The following is a 19,858-nucleotide window of genomic DNA, read 5'->3' as shown; positions in this document are numbered from 1 at the left end:
ATTTTTACACGAGTGACTTCCGGTCTGCTCGATCCTAGCTACCGGTAGTAGTATTGACGCAGGAGGGTCGCGTCTCGCGTCAAATAATAAACTCTGCCGTTATTTTCGCGTGCGTCCTGTTGAGCCGCTTCTGGGACGCGTCTAACACGCAGCCGCACTGCGACTGGTGTGCATTGGCTGATTGACTTTAACGGCTGTGTTTCACTGCGTTCTCGCGGCGGCCCACGCTGTTGTGCCGTTGACGTTTCTGGGTTATACTGTCCTACCATGTTGGTCCTCATTATAGTAGACGGAGTAAATATAATCTACACAAAGAAAATGTAACCCGATCGACTCACAGCCTCGAAAAGTAAAGGTTACATTACGTCAGAAACTCGTTCGGAACGGAGGCGTACCGAAACGGTTCAATACAAATACATGTACCGTTGCACCCTTCGTGCCGACATATTAACTTGCTGGGTGCGATTTGATACCTTGTACTCAGGAATGTTGTGCATTTGCTAGCTTGTTCGTCTGCAGCCCTTGTTTTGAAATCCCCTTTGTTTTGTTGGTATTTGAGTTTATCTGTTTATTTGTCTCATTGGCTCTCTGCCTACCGCTTAGGTTAGTATTATTGATCCCCGTCGACCTACTGTTACAGACCCATTGTGTTATTCCCCCTTTTCCGCGACCTCGTGTATTTTTGTTTGTATATAATATGGACGTCCGTTAATTTATTAATGACTGCATTCTGGCCGGTTGACTTTGGCCTGTGCGGCTTAACACACCAATATCCCTGTATACTCTAGATATACAACTACAGGATAGGAGGTCGTCATAGAAATGGATTGATTAACTGTAAACAGTACATCTTGTTTTGTATATCTATGTGCGCTTGGCCTCGATAATAACGTATAACGTAGGTCATCGCCCATCATATTTGTTCCCGGAAATAATTAGCCACCACACTAGAATGACTGAAAAACAGATGTCTTTGGGCAGATTTTTTACGGGGAAAGGGGAACCTGATGAGCCAGAAGATGAGACTACAACCTTGAAGAAAACAACATCTATTCTACTTCCTAATCACTAAAGACCCACAAACTGCGAAGGAATGGATTCATGACCCGTATGTGAATAAACCGAGTGATTCGAGCACGTCTGTGCAACAAGAATATCAGCTTGAAGAGATCGCAAATGACGGCGTCCTTAAACGTACATTTGAGACAACAACTCTACCGAGGTTCTGGATTAAAGTCATTTCGGAATATCCTGACATCGCTAAGAGAGCACTGAAACTGTGCTACAATTTCCAACATCGTATCTTTGTGAAGCGGGCTTCTCTCACTCTCCCATCTCGGGACCATCTCGTCTCAGCGAAACAAGCCCAGGCCTCCCACTGATTCAGCGGGTGATTTGTATTTTCCCTGCACTTAACACGACGGGACTAAAACAAATGTTATTTTATATTTGCTGTATTTTTGTGCCGCACATTGCTGGTGTTCTGACAAATTTGGCATATGCGTAACGTTAAATGACAGCGAATGCAGCGATTCCAAAGTACACACTACAAACTTTCTTTAAAGAAAGGAATATTAACTTACGTTTGCCATGTTAGCTGCACAAAACAACTGCACACAGCTCTCTCGCTTAACGACTTCGCCGTGTCGTTAAGGATTAATTAACGCCATTTTCGTGTTGCACATGTATGTTTATGATATAAATAGTTTTTTAGCACCGCTGGATAACATTGAGAGTCCAAGTGAATATAAAAGAGGGCTTTTTTCACCGCTACAAAAGCTATGGGAGCAAAATTTGACAGAACACCGGTCCGTGAAAAAAAGACCCAAATCACACCGGTCCGTGGTGCAAAAAAGGTTGGGGACCCCTGTAATAAACCCTTGAACGCATCCCTCCGTTGTTTTCTGCTATGAGGTACAACCTTGTTTCCGCAGTTGCAGACCCTAACATCAGCAACAAAATAAACCACACATTTCCAAAGATGGACGATGGACTCTCTTCCTCGGCTCTACGATCCAGTAGCAATGTAATTTTGTTGTGTTTTCAGTTTAATTTAGCCATTTCCAGCTTGGTATGTTGATAATTGCGATGTTTTTTTACCGCTTTTTAACTTACTGCGAAGAAAGAGGAAGTGACGATGGGCCCGCCATGAAATTTACTTCATCAGCCATCGTGCTGTGACCCAGGAATTCAACGCTTGCTTTCACATGCACCTTGTCCCGGGAAAGTCGCTGACATTATACTAAGATGCGACCAATTAAATGTCCGTGTGATCGCAATGTCAGTCAACCTGGGAAATTGCTTTCACATAAAAGGCCTGTCCTGAATTCTGGGATTTAAATGGTGTTCAGGTGTATGTGAAAGGGGCTTATGAAAGGGGCTTTTGTTCCATCGAACACTGTTACGTAGAGAAAAATAATTTTGTACCGACAAACAAACCACTTACGCTGAATCTAATTTTAGTAGTAATACATGGGAGATTGAGTGATTGAGTTATTAACTTTCTTGCGGAAGCAGTTTTAATCTGTGCATTATGACATGCGGTTTAAAAGTAGCCTAATACAGTGACTGAGTTACCACCTGAGTCAGGACTTCACCCGAGCACAATCAATGATCGCTTGTGATTCGAAGTAATTGCATGGAAATATATCAGTAAAGACCAATGGTCAGCATTACCCAAGTTTGCTCTGAGGTCTCCTCCCAACTGGGCAAGCTTGAAATACCTCGTCAGAGCGACAGTAGGAATCGACAATTGACGATACCCATTAAACCTGTCGAGCCTTGTGTGCCAAACAGCAATCCATCTCATTTTAGTGGTTGTCTTAAAAAAAATCTCCAGATCCAAGAATTAAATTTTACTGTTTACCATTACCAATCCAACCTTGCCTTACCTAAGAAAGAGGCCCTCCAAAGCACATTCAATCTTTTTCTAACTAAGAATTATGGGCTTCGATTGTAAATGCAGATTTTCAACTCGCCAGCATTACACAAAGTCTTGAACCATTGCAGGAAACATTTTTGAGAACCACATTAGTTAGAAACACCAACACCCTGTATCCAAATGTTATGTCCATAAAATCTCTAGACACCTTCAACTTACGTGTAGAGCAAAGATTGTCCGACAACAGTGTGCACATATCAAAAACTGCTATCAGACCCAAAGGCTGCAGTCACAGAAAAGCAATACTTCTAATTGGTTTCATCATCCAACACTAGGTTTTATAATCCCTTAAAAACCTTCTCTTTAAATATACTTTGAAGTTCTTACAAAAGCCTTATTAAAGAACATGTCTGTTCACTAAAGACAAAATGTAGTTAGGGCTATATTAGTGTTATCTTTAATTAGCAGCACATTAAGAAGAGGGTGGTTCATGTGAGATTAACTCAAAACAAAAATGCAACTCAATTAGGTGTTTAATACCTTTTAGTGGACTGTGAGTAGGAGTGATGGTTTCTATATAGACAATGTTGGAAAATTCTGTTGTTGGTTTAGGTTTTTTAGCAGTGTAGGGAATAATTGAGCAAGGGAACCTCATTATTTTTCATCCGATAAACACGAGAGAAAAACAAAAAGTTCCACGTATAATTATGGTTTCAACCTTATAACCTCCGCAAAAACCTACGCATTAAGCCCAAAGCTATGATTTTATTTCTTAATTACCAGGCTTTCTGTTTACTTTCAAACAGTGTAAACACTTTAAATGCCCTTGAACAAAACAAACGTCAGGTGAGCGTTCTTACCCAATGATGGGATGTTTAAAACCCAGTTTGGCTGTAGTTTGCTGGATCTCCTTCTCAAGCCAAGCTTGGGGCCGGACCAAATACTTGACAAACTGGGACACCCACCAAACGGAGGGGTCACCGTGCAGGCGGTGCAGACGTGGCGCCAGGTCCTCAGGGATGGCCAAAGGCAGGTAGGGGGGGCGAGGGTGAAGACTGTCCACTATTGGCAACTCCACAACCTGGACATCCTTATCATGGGCTTCACCTGAAAACACCATGCGTTGAAAATGATTATTCTATTTAACGGTTCTAGCTATTAATTCATGTATTAATGTAACAGCAGCAACTATGAATAGGAAAACTTCTATGAAAAGTAATTTTAAGGTTGACACACTGAGGCTAGGTTCATATCGTAGGTCTTCATGCACAATCTTATTTTTTCTGGTTTTTACGACTCAAGTCAGGCATTAACTTGACAGTCTGAACGGGACAGGTTGCATAAAAGTGGATAATTTCAAATCCGATCTAGGTCACTTTCATATGTGGTTAAAATCCGATCTGGGCCACATTTTTCCAGAATGTGGCTTCTGTCTGAACTGTCAGTCCCCCAAATCAAAATTAATTCACCAACTAACGACAGCAAAGCGCGAGAGAGACAGGGCGCTATGTTAGTGATGGAGCTGTGCATTAGCGTTAGCGCCTAGCTTAAACGTGGCTTTTAAGGGGGATGCAAGCTTGACAACAGTCATAAAAAATAAAATGGGGTGAGGGGGGAATCTGTGCTCCAAATGAGCAATATTTCAAGATTGGTTACGCGGCCGAGAGTCAGGGCAAACTGTCCGTACTGCGTCATGCACGCACAGTGCACATGCTATCAATTCATATAAGCTTTGAATATAACACTAAACGGGGATTACTTATGTGAATTATTTGTGTCCTTTTTTTGTAAATCAAAATATGATCACCGTAGAATGGCGTTGAGCCAGCATTTGTCTTGATGCTCCTGCGCATGCAGGTGAGTTTGCACAGCGCATTTCGGACTGCGAATTAGTGCGCATGCGTGATACTTGAACGAGCTCAATGGACAAAGGCAGTCTGAACGGGTATGCAAGACAAAAAAAAACATGAAAAAAAATCTGGAATTGTGCATTAAGACCTGCGTTATGAACCTAGCCTTAGATGCATGATACAATTTTGAGGTGTATCAGTGCTTGTTCATAAAATATACACTTAAAAATAACAAAGGCAACAAATGTTGTTAGTAGAGGTGGGAATTTTTGGGTACCTAACGATTTGATTACGATTCAGAGGCTCCGATTCGATTATAAATCGATTATTGATGTCACCCAAACCCCCCCTTTTAATGTTTTGTACATTAGTTCCAAAATAGTTTAAAAATCCCATTAGGCTAAATAAAACTATATTTAAGTATCAAGTTAACAGTTAAAAACATTACATAAAATACTCAAGTTCCCATTCTGTATCAGCAGCTTTAAACTACATTCAATTAATTTAATGATGTGAATCAACCGTTAAAGTTGATAAAATTGCTCCCGTTATTCCATAATTTCCCTTCTGTCTACTTACAACATGTCAAAGTTTTTAAACTGTTTCATTATTTAAAGATAGATTAAAGTCAAGATTTTGCTGATTTAGGAGTATTTCAGATGAAAAGTTAATTACCGTAATTTCCCGAAAATAATGCGCACTTTTTTCCCCCAAAATCAACTTGTAAAATCATGGTGCGCATTATAAACGGGTACATGGATGGAGACAGAAATATATATATATTATATATATATACAGTATATATAAACCGTTTTTTTTTTTTTTTTTTAATTGACACAGCCACGTTGTGTTGAAGAAACGTATGCGGCGATCCGTTGCCGACCATTACGGTACGTGACGTCACCATTTTGTTTCGGTACTACTTAATTCTGATCGGCCGAATGATTTCGTCTTTGTTAAATTCTGCTTTTTTTACTCTTCATAAAGCACAGAAGTTAGTTTCTTGAACTCATTTGTGTCAACGTTTATTGCAGCTCCGCAACTTGGACCATAACAAACGTAACAACACAGACTTCCTGTGTGTGTTCGTCAACAATATCTGTCCCTCGGGAAACTCAAACCCAAATAACAATAGTTCCTATTTTTACTGTCGTGTCTGTTTTATCTTGCCTTGAAAAAAACTACAATACTTTGAGTGCCATGTTCAACGTTTTATTTCTTGCTTTCAATGAACTTAAATGCTGACAGTCCGGCTATAATGCGGCGCTCTTTTGTCTTGCCTCAGCGGCCCTCTGGCTCATAGACAATCACAACATAGATATGACAATACAGCAGCATGGATCCAACAGTGCCGCAACATAGAACAACAGAAGATAGAACACCAATATGTCACAGTGTCGACAGCGATGAGCTCTCACGGATTTCCGACTTACGTTCTCACTTTCATTTTACCGTATCAATCCATGGAAGAAACATTTATTCATCATGATGAAATGAGCAAATTATACAGCAGCCTTTAAAAGAAAAGACATCTGTTTTGTTTTCTCCTAGATTCTGGTAAATTGGAGAAGTTGTCACCAGTCAGTAAAATGACATTTCTGTATCTGTACACGAGCTCTGTTTTCTTGTATTCTTCTATTTATTGGTGCTAAAATTAGGGTGCGCGTTATAAACGGGTACAATAATTTTACCTAGATTTTACAAATAAATTTGGGGTGCGCCTTATACACGGGTGCGCCTTGTATTCGGGAAATTACGGTAGGTTCGCTACAACAGAGCCTTCTAGAGAAGATGGCGTCTGTTTATCACGCTGCAACTACTAAAAGGCAAGCCTGTCGTTTCCCATCTAGTTCTTTTTATATGTTCTAACACGGCAGTTGTCTGTCATTTAGCATCTAGTTCTGCATATATGTGAGATTTACTATAGCCATATGTGGCCGTATGTTTGTAGCAACTACCAACTGGGCGTTGTTTGAACCAGCTGTCGGCCGCAGTCAGGTATTTTTGTTTTTTTATCTAGTGGCATGAGTTGAACATGATATTTGCTCTCGGTCCGTTCCTCATTGCGTCCTGAAGACCGCCGTGACTGTGTTTCAGTTCTGCTTTAGCTGGTATAATTCAATAATCGGAATTTGGATGTTTGTGAATCGTTCTCGAATCTTCCACAGCCGAATCGCGAATAATTTAAGAATCGGAAATTTCACACGCCTCTAGTTGTTCGGTTCACATTGAATTATATTGGTGGGAAAAAAAGTGTCGATCCAAACTCTAACATATTTGTTTGCCATTACAGTCCACTTGCAAAGTGGTCTGTGACCAATTAGCTCAAGAAGATAAAAGCACACCTACTGGTTTGAAGAAAAACAGATAATTAGGCCTTAGTGGAGGTACTACTTGCACTAATGAGTGCGACAGTGTACAACTGAGGTTGCTCTTCTAAAATACTCTTGCGTTGAGGCAACGATAAGTAACTTTGCGTTAAATATAGCTCGTGTGATGGTCAAGTTCGGGGAGATGTTGGTGGTCAGCCGTTTGCGCCTCCAGGCTAAGTCTAGATTGGCAGAAGCCGTGGGCAAAGGGTTGAGCTGTACTGATTACAAAAGGTCACCTCTCTGAGTATCCAAATAAAAAAGCATCTCAGAGCATTGCCAGCACTCCCTACATAAATATCAAGGCCAACTGTCTGACCATGTACATTTGAGTGCACACATACACTTGCACGCATACCCATGCACAGTATGGAAATCCGTACAAAAGGGAAAACAGGTGGTGCAAATGTAGCAGCTAATGGGAAGCCAATGGAAAAAAAAACAATAAACTGCAAACACGCAGCCCTGATAATCTCATTTTACCAGCAGGGATATGCCTGGAAGACAACCTTCAATTTCTTGCTGTTATAAAACCTTCACAAGTGTGCGTATGTATGTGTGCATTCCACGTTTACATATAATCAGGTTTGAGACCGCCAAAGCACCAAAGACAAGTCTTAATATAGCTATAAACAACATCTGTACACTCCCTAGTTCCTAAATAATAAACGGCCACAACATGTACAATCTGCCTTTAACATGAGAGCTCCATCAAAACATGTTAGGAACAAGGACATACAACTGTCGCAATGTTGAGTCATGAAGCAACTTCAAAATTGAAGAAGCATTTTTACATATATTGTGGTACATACAGATGTATATACCACAATATACAAAAATACATGAAACTGACAATTAAAAAAAAAATGTTTTTTTGACTAGTTTGCTTATATAACAATGTAGGCATCCTGTACATATGGAGGGATGAATGTAGCTTCAAGACTTGGCAGAAATGGACCGATCTTCCACCCACAGCCACTCAATTAGATCCAAAAGCTTTCACCTAGAAGGCTTCATACATATTTCAGGAGCTGAATCCAAAGAGACAAGAGAACACTGAGCAATAAACATGATGCTTCTCCAGTCACTTTGCAAATGAACTGAATCACATCCTCCAAGGAATAACCCATCTTGGTCTAATTATGCATTGCCCTTGTTCGCCTAAATATTCCCAAGTAAAACAAAAACTTTTCACTTTCAGTTAATGGGTCGTAACTGAGAAATTTGTTGTTTGAACCATACTCAACAATTTTGTGACTGTCTGAGAAAGATAAACCAGTCAATATGAGCACTTAACTTAGGACACTAGGACGGATAATGGCCTTAAACGTGTAATTAGTTGGACTCTACGGCATGTCGGCCACACGAGTATGCCTATTATCTGGATTAGTTGTTAGACGGATAACGTAGGCGGGTAATGGTGCCGCCTAATATGGACTGCTGTCTCCGTACAACATTCGGATATTCAGGAAGGGGCGTCATGCCGTCGCTGTTTTTAGTACGGCATGACAGCATGTAAACAATGGAGGCGGACGATAACGATGTGGCATTCCTGCTCCTCTTTTCTTTTCCACACATTTTTCTTAAACCTTCAAACTATGTATCAATAATATGCTTCAATTCAGTCCCCATTTGGGGTCCTCCCATCGCGGATGAGGTGGAGATGAGCGTTTTTTTACAGAGTTATCTAACATCAGCCAGCTACGGGGCAGGTCCCTCCCAATTCAATGCCGACCGAACATAAGTACTGTATATAAAAATGCCTTGAGGAAAATTAAACCCCAAAAAGTGACCTGCGTGGAACCCCCAGTCAAGGAGGCATGCGATCAGTTTTTTTCTTCCAAGACATTTCTGCCTGTCAAAACTGTTGCCACTTCCAGGATCGCCACTTTTATGCACAAGCAGCCTGGTTGCGGCTTCCAGGAAATATACCCAGCGCCACAACATATGCTTCTATTTGTTGTTTTCCAAGTGGTGAGAGCGCAACTGAGCATCGATTGTAACATCCCAGGTAATGATGTCAGGCTTTAGTTGTTTTATAAAGATTTATTTCAATCACAACTGGGCTCCTGCTCGTAAAAGCAGAGCGTGGGTTTCCTTCCACTCTCGCTCCTGCATGATGCGTTCAATTGCAATCACGGAAAAAACAGTGATCACAAAATAATGACAGTCTAGAAGGTGAAGTAATTTTGACATTTGCCGCGGGCATGGAATGAGTTTCCGGTTCAGAGGTAAACCGCGCGGGCGAAGACGTAACACATGAGGCTTCTCCTTTTTATGCATGCGTAGTTTGCGCAAATGCAGGCGTACCTTGCAGAAATAAGAGGGCCCTTAAACTCACCTTAAACAAAGTGTGGACAGGTATAAAAATAGTAGGCAAAATACCCTGGAGAAAATTATCTGTCCTAGTATAGACGTAGCCTAAATTACTTCACAGTAGAGATGTGCCGATCGATCGGGTCCGATCACGTCATTTTCAAAGTATCGGAATTGGCAAAAAAATATCGGCCATGCCTTTTTTTAATATACAGTATATATATTTTTAATTAAATCGTTTTCTTATTGTATTTAACGTTACAGACATAATATATTACACTCATCCAGAGTCTTTAGTTTAGGCTTGATGTAAAGTTATCAAAAATATCCCATTAACGGCGGCAATTGATTTATTAAAAAATGTGTCATGTTTAAATGTTTAATGCTATTAAAATCTCCTCTGCACGATCCTCTCACTCATTGTCGCGCTCAACCTGTAATGACACCATTTTACTTTTATAAAAAGATAAAGGCAGCGCAACATGAGTAGAGAGAACTTTGGCAGCCTTTGAAGCCTTTCTTCAATTGGCTAATACCTTGCAATCACTCACCCTATAATTAATAATATCATGGGCAGCAATGTGGGGATGCAAGGTGGCAATAGTCTTTACACCTTAAGTTACTTCCCAAAGCAAAGACGATATATCCATTGATAGCACGACGCACAGTCATGGTTTTACTTCCCATCATGGTTCCACTCCCATCATGCATTGGGGCATGCCTGCAGTATCATTTACTGAAAGCTCAACAAATACACTAGATGGCAAAATTTAGTTACAATACACAAAGTCACAAGTCTTTCTATCCATAATGGTTTCACTTCCCATCATGCTTTGGGGCATGCCTGCAGTATCATTTACTGAAAGCTCAACAAATATACTAGATGGCAATATTTAGTTACAATACACAAAGTCAAATGTCTTTCTATCCGTGAATCCCTCTCACAGAAAGAATGCTAATAACGTAAATGCCATCTTGAAGATTTATTGTCATAATAAACAAATACAGTACTTATTTACTGTATGTTGAATGTATATATTCGTCCAAGTTTTATTCATTTTTTTCTTAATGCATTGCCAAAATGTACATGATCGGGAATGATTGGAATTGAATTGGGAGCAAAAAAAGCAATCGGATCGGGAAATATCGGGATCGGCAGATACTCAAACTAAAACGATCGGGAGCAAAAAAACATGATCGGAACAACCCTACTTCACAGCGTATGAGATCACACCCAACAGAGGGTTGAATACTACAATTTAATAAGAGTGGGTTTCAGAGCACAAAAAAACAAATATTTACACCCATGGAAAATTTTGAGTCATTACCTGACTTAAAAGTTACTTTGATGTCGGCTTATATATCGGGGCGATATATGGACTTTTTGCCATCGGCCGATTATTGAAGAAAATACGCCGATGAATATGAATTTTGAACTGGCATCTATGAGGACAACTGTGGCCACCGCTGACTGAGGGTAAGACCCCGGAAGGACCCTGCAGCAGCTTGAAGGCAGGCTGCTATAGGAAGCTTCAGGCTGGCCTGTTTTGTAAATGTTTTAAGATTTTTTTTTTTTATCTTGCATGAGAGAATATGCAATGTTGCTTTAGCCTTTAAAGATGTTTACTGAGTGATCCTTACACTTAAAATGTAACTTGTAGCGTTAGCGTTGCAATTGCGTAGCATTAGCTTTAGCGCTGCGAGTTTCCTCTTAAACTCACACTTGTTTGTATCTCGTCTTGATGTCTTGGGAGGTTCAGTTATTTCAAAATAATGTACTTTTCTTGCTGTGTGTGTATAATCATAAAAATAAGTACTGTGTTTGTTGGTTTGGTAGCATTAGACCGAATTAATCCTTTAAGTCTCAGATCATCATTGTAAATTTGAAAATATTGAAGCAATTTTAATTTAAAAAATGCCTTTCGTAATCTACATGCTTAAAAAAAGTATATTGGCCTCAAATATCGGCTTATAAAATTGGCTTTGGATATCGGCTGAATTCTTATTATTATTTTTTTTTATATCGGTACTAGCATCGGCATTTGAAAATCCCATATCGGCCGACCTCTACTTTTTGGGAATTTGGGAGAAAACCAGAGTACCTGGAAAAAAACCTCATTTGATAAGCTGAAAATCAAACTCTACTAATCCACTGTGTTAAAAACAACCCTAAAATCAATCAAATCAAATTTATTTATATAGCCCTTTACAAAACCCGAAAGACCCTCAAAGTGCTTTACAACAAAACATGGCTCTACATAAAGGCAGGAAAATATTATACAATGACATTAAAAAAAAAAAAAAGTAATAATAAAACAAGAAATAAAACAAAAAATAAAACAAAGACGGCACATCACGATGAAAGTCCAGCAAATAAAACAATAAAACCGATAAAATCCAAAGACATTAAAAAACCCTGAAGCAAATAAAACGAGGCTATCCTAATCTGTGTGAAAGGCGAGTCTAAAAAGGTGTGTTTTTAGCCGAGACTTAAAAAGACCTACATCCGTGGTGGTGCGGATTTCGGGGGGAAGGCTATTCCACAGCCTGGGGGCAGCAACCGCAAAGGATCGGTCTCCCCACTGTTTAAGTTTTGACCTTGGAACATCTAAAAGAAGCTGGCCGGTCGAGCGAAGAGTCCTGCCAGAGTTACGAAAAGTTAAAATTTCCATAGATAAGATGGAGCCTGGCCATTAATAGACTTAAAAACAAACAGTAAAAGTTTGAAATCAATTCTAAAATGGACTGGAAGCCAGTGAAGGGATGATAGCACAGGGGTAATATGCTCACGTCTAGGTGTACCTGTTAAAAATCGAGCAGCAGCATTTTGAACAAGCTGCAGCCGAGAAATCGAGGACTTGGGGAGGCCAACATAAAGTGCATTGCAGTAGTCCAGCCTTGAGCTTATAAAAGCGTGAATTGCTTTTTCAAGGTCGTGGCGACTAAGAAAATGCTTCACTTTGGCTGAGAGACGGAGCTGGAAAAAACTTGCTCTTACAAAAGAACTAATCTGTTTTTCAAAGTTAAGCCTGCTATCGAATATCACTCCGAGATTTTTAACGTGTGTCTTAAAAATGCCAGCCGGAGTGCCAGAGTTGGGCTCAAGGGCTTTCATCATGGAAGGTGTGCCAAAAGTAATGAATACAGTTTTGCTCTCGTTAAGATGTAAAAAGTTTTGTGCAAGCCACTGCTTCACATCGGATATGCACTCCATCAATTTAGCAAGAGCAGTTTTTTTCTCATTTCATAAGAACTCAAAATTTCATTAAGGTGCTACCCACCTAAGTTTCCAAAGACCAACTCCTTTCATAGAAATTGAATCCCTCCAGGATAGTGAATTGCATGTTATTACTACTTTAATCCGATCTTTCTGTTTTGTTTTCCACGATTTCCCATGTGCAGGAAAAAACAAGCAGGTCCCATAATGACTTTTTCGCTATCTTTGATTCCGACCCCCTGAAGCTATATGTTTTCCTGACGAAAATACCCAGTTGAAGATGCATATACAATTCATTCCCTATGCCTATAAATGCCTTACATCCTAGGGGAAACTCTTAAGAGGAAGTGGGTTAACAATAAAAAGCTATTTAAGGAAGGTGGGGCATGAATAAAACTCAACTGGTCTTTTTTTGTAACCATAAAACATGGTCTAAATCGGCTTCCAACAGTGACAACAAAGAATTGCTCAAAGTAGTGTACAATACAAGACACAGAAAATAGGGACACACATTTGAAAAGGAACATTAACAGCGTATTCTTCATATTCAAGTCTCTGGCCTAATTTTGTCGACCTGTGCCGCAAACCTCCCACTTGCCTGCTGTTAATGAAACAGACACGACCATAGGGACTTGTCAGGTAGCAACAGGCTTACATTAGCAAGGCCAATGTGTCACTGGTTCCCTGTGGTGGGCAACACAACCTGCCTTTAAAAAAAAACACCGACACATAATAATGCAGAATGCACGCAATGAATAAGATGTTGGCCCAAGGCAGTCAGATTGCATATATGGATCTATAGTAGGCTGTAAAGACAGATTGCGGAGAAAGAGAGAACAGATAGTCGAAAAGGACGTATGAAAGGCGGCAGAATAAGAGAGGCAAGGCACCCCGAGAGAAGCAGATAAGAAGGAAGAGCCCAGGAGAGCATGAGTCAAATGAGGTGCTGGGAGAAAAATGAAGAGCTGAAAGGATGTGGCCACGAGAACAAGGAGGCAACGAGAGAGAAAGTAATAGCGATCGAGACAGAGAGACAGCCACTGCCTGATAGTAAAACCTCCAATTCACTTATCGTCTTTTGCAAACGCTTCAGATTTGTCAGTTTCGCAGAGGCAAACACTTTTTTTTACTGCACGACTATCTAGTAATCATATCAACGGCTTCGATTTGTAACTCAATACTAATATAAATGATTCTACGACACCTGCATTGGTAGTGTAACCGAGTTTATCAAAGCATTGATCTTTTGTCTGAGCTTTTCTATTTAGGTGTACAAATGATCTAGCCTGAGCATAGTGGCAAGGCAAGATATTGTAAAAGAAATATGTCAGGCAGGCAATTTTTCACGAAGTGTCCATTTCAAATATGTCGGGCATCACCAGCACTCTAAAGGGAACGATGGACAAAAAGACTTGAAAGATAAATGTTAGTATGAGTTATAATAATTTGATATTCAAAGCCCTCTTAATGTTTTCGTTTGTATAAAATTGAAAAATGTGTTTAACTAGTAGGTCGCCATTGTTGACAACGCAATGCATTCCGGGCGATGACGTCACTGAGCAGCGCTGCCATACTTCCACAGTGTCACTCGTTAGCTACCTAAACATATGGTTGGTTCTGCCCTTCCAATTTGAACCCAAGCGGACAAATGATGAGTTGGACAGCACTGTCGATATTTCACAAAATGAGCAGCAAAAGCCATTAAATGAAGGTCTCCAGCGGGTTTCGAACCGATTGTTCCCTTGCGACAGACGAGCTCGTAGACCAGACATGTCCAAAGTCCGGCCCGGGGGCCAAATGCGGCCCGTGGTCAAATTTTATCCGGCCCCCAGCCTCTGTCATAAAATCAATAACGTCTGGCCCACACACAGACTTAATAAATTGGTCAGCAGTACTGCTACCAGCATATGAAGTAGCTTACACACTAAATGCTGCTTCTCATTTACCCACTAAAAGGAAGCAGCACCCCAAGCAACATTACCCCGTGTTACCCTTTACTCCCAATTTTTTAAAATGGCGACAATCAACAAAAAAAAAAAGAAAGTTGACTGTGACGGCCGACGCTTCAAGGATAGGTGGAAATTGGACTATTTCTTCACTAAAATACACAACAACTGTGTCTGCGTCATTTGCAGAGACAGTCGCTGTTTTTAAAGAGTTCAATGCGTGGCGATATTACCAAACAAGACAAGCTGACATGTACGACAAGATTACAGGGAAGAGACGTAGCGAGAAATTGAAGCAAATTGAAGCTAGTTTAATCTTACAGCAGCAGTATATCGCTAGAGCCCGAGAGTCGAAAAAGAACGCCACATAGGCTGGTTGCGAGATTGTTGAAATAATTAATTAAAAAGAAATAATAAAGAAAATGTGACACACAGAATGCCTTGCTAAAATTTGCTTTAATATATTGTTCTACGTAAAGGACGTCAGCCAAGGTCGGCCCCCCACATTTTTACCACACCATATCTGGCCCCCTTTGGAAAAAGTTTGGACACCCCTGTCGTAGACCATAGGACTAAACTTCTACGTGACGTTGGAGTCGTGATTTTCCTTATAAAGCAATCGCAACCCACATGCAATGTCTGTCTGTGCGGTAAAACCTGAAAGGGAAACGCAACTGAAAAGACAGCGGCTGGCTTGATCACGGAATTACAAAACATGGTTCGCTTCAGACAGCAAGCAGACAGCACTAACATAGGGATTGTGTAAAAGGGTGTATTGAACACACAAAAAAACGCGATAATGGAAAGGGAGACACAAAAAGGGTCCATGACAGTAGGAGGGAAAACTGCGGTGAAAGGCAGACAAACGAAAAAAAATAAGGCAATGATGCAACTAGCAATGAAGGGATATACAACCTGTCTAATATCAGCAAGTCAATATCTTGGCAAGCCGCCTAGGATCGGTTTAAAGACACTGATAATGAGCTGGAATTGGATGCAGGTATGCCGTTGGCAACTCATATCAAAGCACTGTAACAAAACAATTTGACCAGCAGCAGAATATGACAAAATCATGCCAGTCGTCATATTAGCTATGTTTGCCAGCTAGCACAGCTATTCTCTCAGTCCATCCCAACCACGTCATCGCCCCAGCGTGCAATATGTACTAAATATTATAGATTTTGAAATGTTTCTAATAACATATTTTAGTCAAAGAGAACAATTTTGGCTTATTAAAGCCTACAAGTCTAAAGCCTGAGTTATACTCCCGCGTTGCGGTGACGGCGTAGCGACTACGGCGTCATTCGACATTAAGGGAACGCGTTGCTCTGTAATTCACCGCCAAGCCACTAGAGGGATGTGGCGTTATGTTTGTACGGTTTTGGGGCATGCTTGTTTACTTCCGCTAGTCGGAGAAAAAATAAACAATGCAAGATGGAACTCTTGAAAGTAAATATTCTGCTCATCAACACTGAATAAATATTGAACATACAAATGTTGAAGGGCAGGCGACGCAGAAGACTGTTTCGAGGCGGTCTGGCCGACTTTTGATGCCGCACAGAAAGTTTAGACTCGGGTGGAGAGAGCTAGCTGTGGCGGCTAGCTTCAAACTGGCGTCGAGCACTGCGTTCAAGGTCTGCAAAGCCCTCCAGCCCGATTTGTTTGCCGTGTCCTACAACCAGCCAGTGGGAAGCCATAGCAGATTTCTGGCGTCTAGGGAACTTCCCAAACTGCGTTGGGAGGCTTGATTTTAAGGTTATCATAAAAAGCACCGAGGCACTCTCAATCAGTGATGATGTATTGTGTGTGTGAACTGTCTGTTATTGAACATTAAAGATCAAAACAACTCTTTTGACAGCAAATCTGTGCTTTATTCTTCATATACTTGAAGTGTGACACGTAAACAAGTCACAGACTCACAGCAAACATATGAAGTACACCAACCAAAAATACGACATAAAGTGATAAAAAGTTGGCAGTTTTTGGCCGACTGGGTCACCGCTTCGTGTGGCCACTCGATTCCGAACACCCACGTCTCGGTGGTTCTTCCATTTTTTTTTTTCCCGATTGCTGACCTTGCCATTTGGCAATCACAATAATAATGTCTTGACGAGACTTGCTCTTCGATGATACTCCCGTCGGCTTGGTGCATAGAAAATAATGTTTGATTCTATTCTACAATGGCGGTGTTTTCGCGGGAAACCGGAAACAACAGTCTGAGCGGACCAATCACAGTCTGTTTTCGCTACGTCATACGCGTCTACGCGACGCGAAGGTTAGAAAAATCGAGAGGCGCGCGTCAGGATACGGCGTAGGGTCGTAACTCCATTCTTCCTTGACGGCGTAGGTCTGACGCGGAAGTATAACTCGGCCTTAAGTCTGAGGTTCCCATTAAATTCCAGTGAGGCGTCAACAGCAGTTTAAGGAGGAGGGATTCTCTTAAAGTGTTTGTTTGCCTGTAGGCAGACAGCACTGTTGATCTGCGCAACCCTATTGTTTTTTTGGGGGGAGTCGGTCAGGGGGGTAAACCCAAGCTGTGCACGCGTCAATCTTCCCATAAAACTGCAGTCACTTGCACTATATTTTATCTGCAACGCCTGTTTTTGTTCCAGATACCCACGGGGAGGCTTAAATAAGATTTACTTCATATTCCTCATTCAGGTCAGTTTTAAAAATGGATTTTATGCAGTGGAAACAGTTAACATACTAGTGTTATAACATTAGAACATTCTAATGCCTTAAAACGTCAAGACATTAGGGAGTCCTCATTTATACGATGTTGTCCTTTCGGGGTTACAAACAGTGCACATTGAACTTCTAGCAGTGTAATCAATCATTCAGAGGTGGGTGGTGAAGATTTACATTTACGGCATTAAATGTATTCTCTAAAGATTTTGGATACATTGAAAGAGAAGTAGTTTATTCTTTCTTTTTTTTTTTTTTTAAATGAATCACTACTTGTAGACTGCCGGGGGGTGGGGATGGGTGGGGGATTCAAACGGCCACTTACTTAGCCCTTCTTGTTGAGGAAATAACTAAAATAGCATGAGAGGCTTAAAAGCATACAGTACAAGAAACTGGTAGTCTGGCCTTGCAAAATGTAATGCTCTGTGAAATATAGAAAACAATGCATGTTCAAATTGCAGTTAGTGTCACCCACTCAACCAGTTTGAGCTCTCCTTTCCTTGCAGTAGAAAATGTGTACAGTCAAAAAGGGCAGAATGAAAAAGCAATTTGCAGTGTATGCAAAACGCTGAAGATATTAATTTCCTTCAACTCCTCCTGGGGTAGGGGGTCGATTGCCTGGCCAGTTCACGCTGTATGCCCATATATCAGAATTTGGCCCCCCATAAAAACTAAGTTGGCACTTATTGGGTTACCCTGGTCCAGCCTCTTTTATGGGTACAAGGGGGGCTTCCTCTTAGTTTTGTTGCGGGTGATGGCATTGCCCACTCTTTGGGCAAATGTGCCTCTCTCACGCCCTGGGACAGGTACTGTGAATATTCCTTAATCAACAATCATAGCATATCTGGGAATTCTTGGGGGCAGTGGTTAAGGCTCTCTGATTCTCTACCCTACCCCGTGAACCCCCATGTTTTAACCCAATACTGTACATACATTCTCTGAGGCCCTGTGAGATCTGGGTCTTGGGGGTTAATCAAAGGGTAGCAATCAATGACAGAAGGGGGACCCTTCTGATTCCCACGTGTTTAGAGATTTAAATGCATGACACAGCATATTGGCCCATTTCACAGGGTAAGGATAATGACCACCAATGCATGTCCCCATTACAGTCATAAAGGAACTGGAGCTTATCCCGGCTGACTTTTGGCAGAGGTTTGGTGAACCCTAAGGTGGCAATCAGCCAAGAGCAACATTTTATTACGTTCCTTGTACTTTTATTGTATCATACTTGTCTACTGGTTTGCAGTAATTGTGCCCCCCTCCCCAATGGGGTTTTCTATGCATACTTACAGGATATTACTGTACTGTACATTATATCATCCATCAAAATCTACACAATAGATATGTTCCAATTTTGGGTCTGCACCCCTCTAGGTCGTGTCCTCCTCAGTCGTAGGACCCTGCTGGACATAGCTGATGGAGAATCCTCTCCCTGGTAACCAAATGGGAGAGTCTTGCCTTCGGTTTATTTCTTGGTTGCTTCATGTAAAAACTTTTACATCAGATAGAATGAAATAATATACAGTAAACATATGAATAAACGATTGACTGCAAACATTATTACAGCGTCAACATCTGAGGTGGGAATCTTGGGGCACCTCACGATTCGATTACAATTCAGAGGCTATGATTCGATTATAAATCTATTATTGATGCACAACCCCCTGCCCCCCAGCCATTATCTGCTTTTAATGTTTTGTACATTAGTTAAAAAAATCCTCTCAGGTTCAAATAAACCATTATTCCAGTATCAAGTTAACAGCTCAAAACAGTAAATAAAATACTCAAGTCCCCATTCTGTATAGGGAGCTTTAAACTACATTAAATCTTCAACAGAATAAACCATAGCATTTTGCAGAAATCTATTTTTATCCACCTAAATGTGAACTCAGGTATAAATGAAAGACTATGTGTACGACTACTTCGATACAAATGGCTCAAAAAAGTTATTTTCTAATTTAAGGTATGTAAACATGAACATGTAAACATTAACAGGTTTCCTTGTGGTACAAAAAAAACAAAACAAAACAAAAAAACTCAAGTCCTTTTGCATCCGAACCTAAACAATATGCAGGACAGGTCAAGTGTGTTTAGCGACTAAAAAAATTCAATGTTCTGTGTGCTGCGCTGTGCATTGACTTCTACAGATGAAAAATTACGGTTCAGCGTGTGGGCGTAGCATGTCAGATGGCTAAAGTTACCCAGCTGGGCAGTGACAAACATAATAGCTGCATTGTCTGTAACAACATAAACTTTGTTTTTTTGCGATGTTACATTCATTTACAGCACCGCTTAGCAGCTCAACCATATTAGCAACCTGGCTCACTGCTCTTGTTTAAAGCATGTGTGGTTTTAGCTGCCACTCAGCGCTTATGAAATGGGCTGTTATTGTAACAAACAATTCGGGGGCTACAGATGTCCACGCATCACAAGTAACGGCGACTATCTACATTCGACAGCGATGACATGATTTCTACTTTTGTCTGCTTGTAGAGAACTGGAACTGCCATGTCAGTGAAACGGCGTCGGGATGGGATGATGTACCTCGGATGGCTTTCAACATTCTTCGAAATCCACTATTTTCTAGAAGATTT

At 40.8% G+C, this 19,858-nt stretch overlaps 1 protein-coding gene and 1 long non-coding RNA gene across 2 annotated transcripts in view; one reads left to right on the top strand and one right to left on the bottom strand.

Moving 5' to 3' along the window:
* Positions 1 to 19,858, bottom strand: part of fut8b (fucosyltransferase 8b (alpha (1,6) fucosyltransferase)) — a 232,348-nt gene that overhangs the window by 30,868 nt on the left and 181,622 nt on the right. Inside the window, exon 7 of the mRNA XM_057822895.1 lies at positions 3,742 to 3,988. Coding sequence (XP_057678878.1) covers positions 3,742 to 3,988 — 247 coding nt within the window. The remainder of the gene's footprint in view (positions 1 to 3,741; positions 3,989 to 19,858) is intronic.
* LOC130907607 (uncharacterized) overlaps positions 1 to 19,858 on the top strand; it is a 65,315-nt gene that overhangs the window by 21,107 nt on the left and 24,350 nt on the right. The gene's annotated exons all lie outside the window — the stretch shown is intronic.

Source organism: Corythoichthys intestinalis, chromosome 19 (genome assembly GCF_030265065.1).
Source record: "Corythoichthys intestinalis isolate RoL2023-P3 chromosome 19, ASM3026506v1, whole genome shotgun sequence".
NCBI classification, from domain to species: domain Eukaryota; kingdom Metazoa; phylum Chordata; class Actinopteri; order Syngnathiformes; family Syngnathidae; genus Corythoichthys; species Corythoichthys intestinalis.
This window is presented reverse-complemented; position numbering and strand designations above follow the sequence as displayed.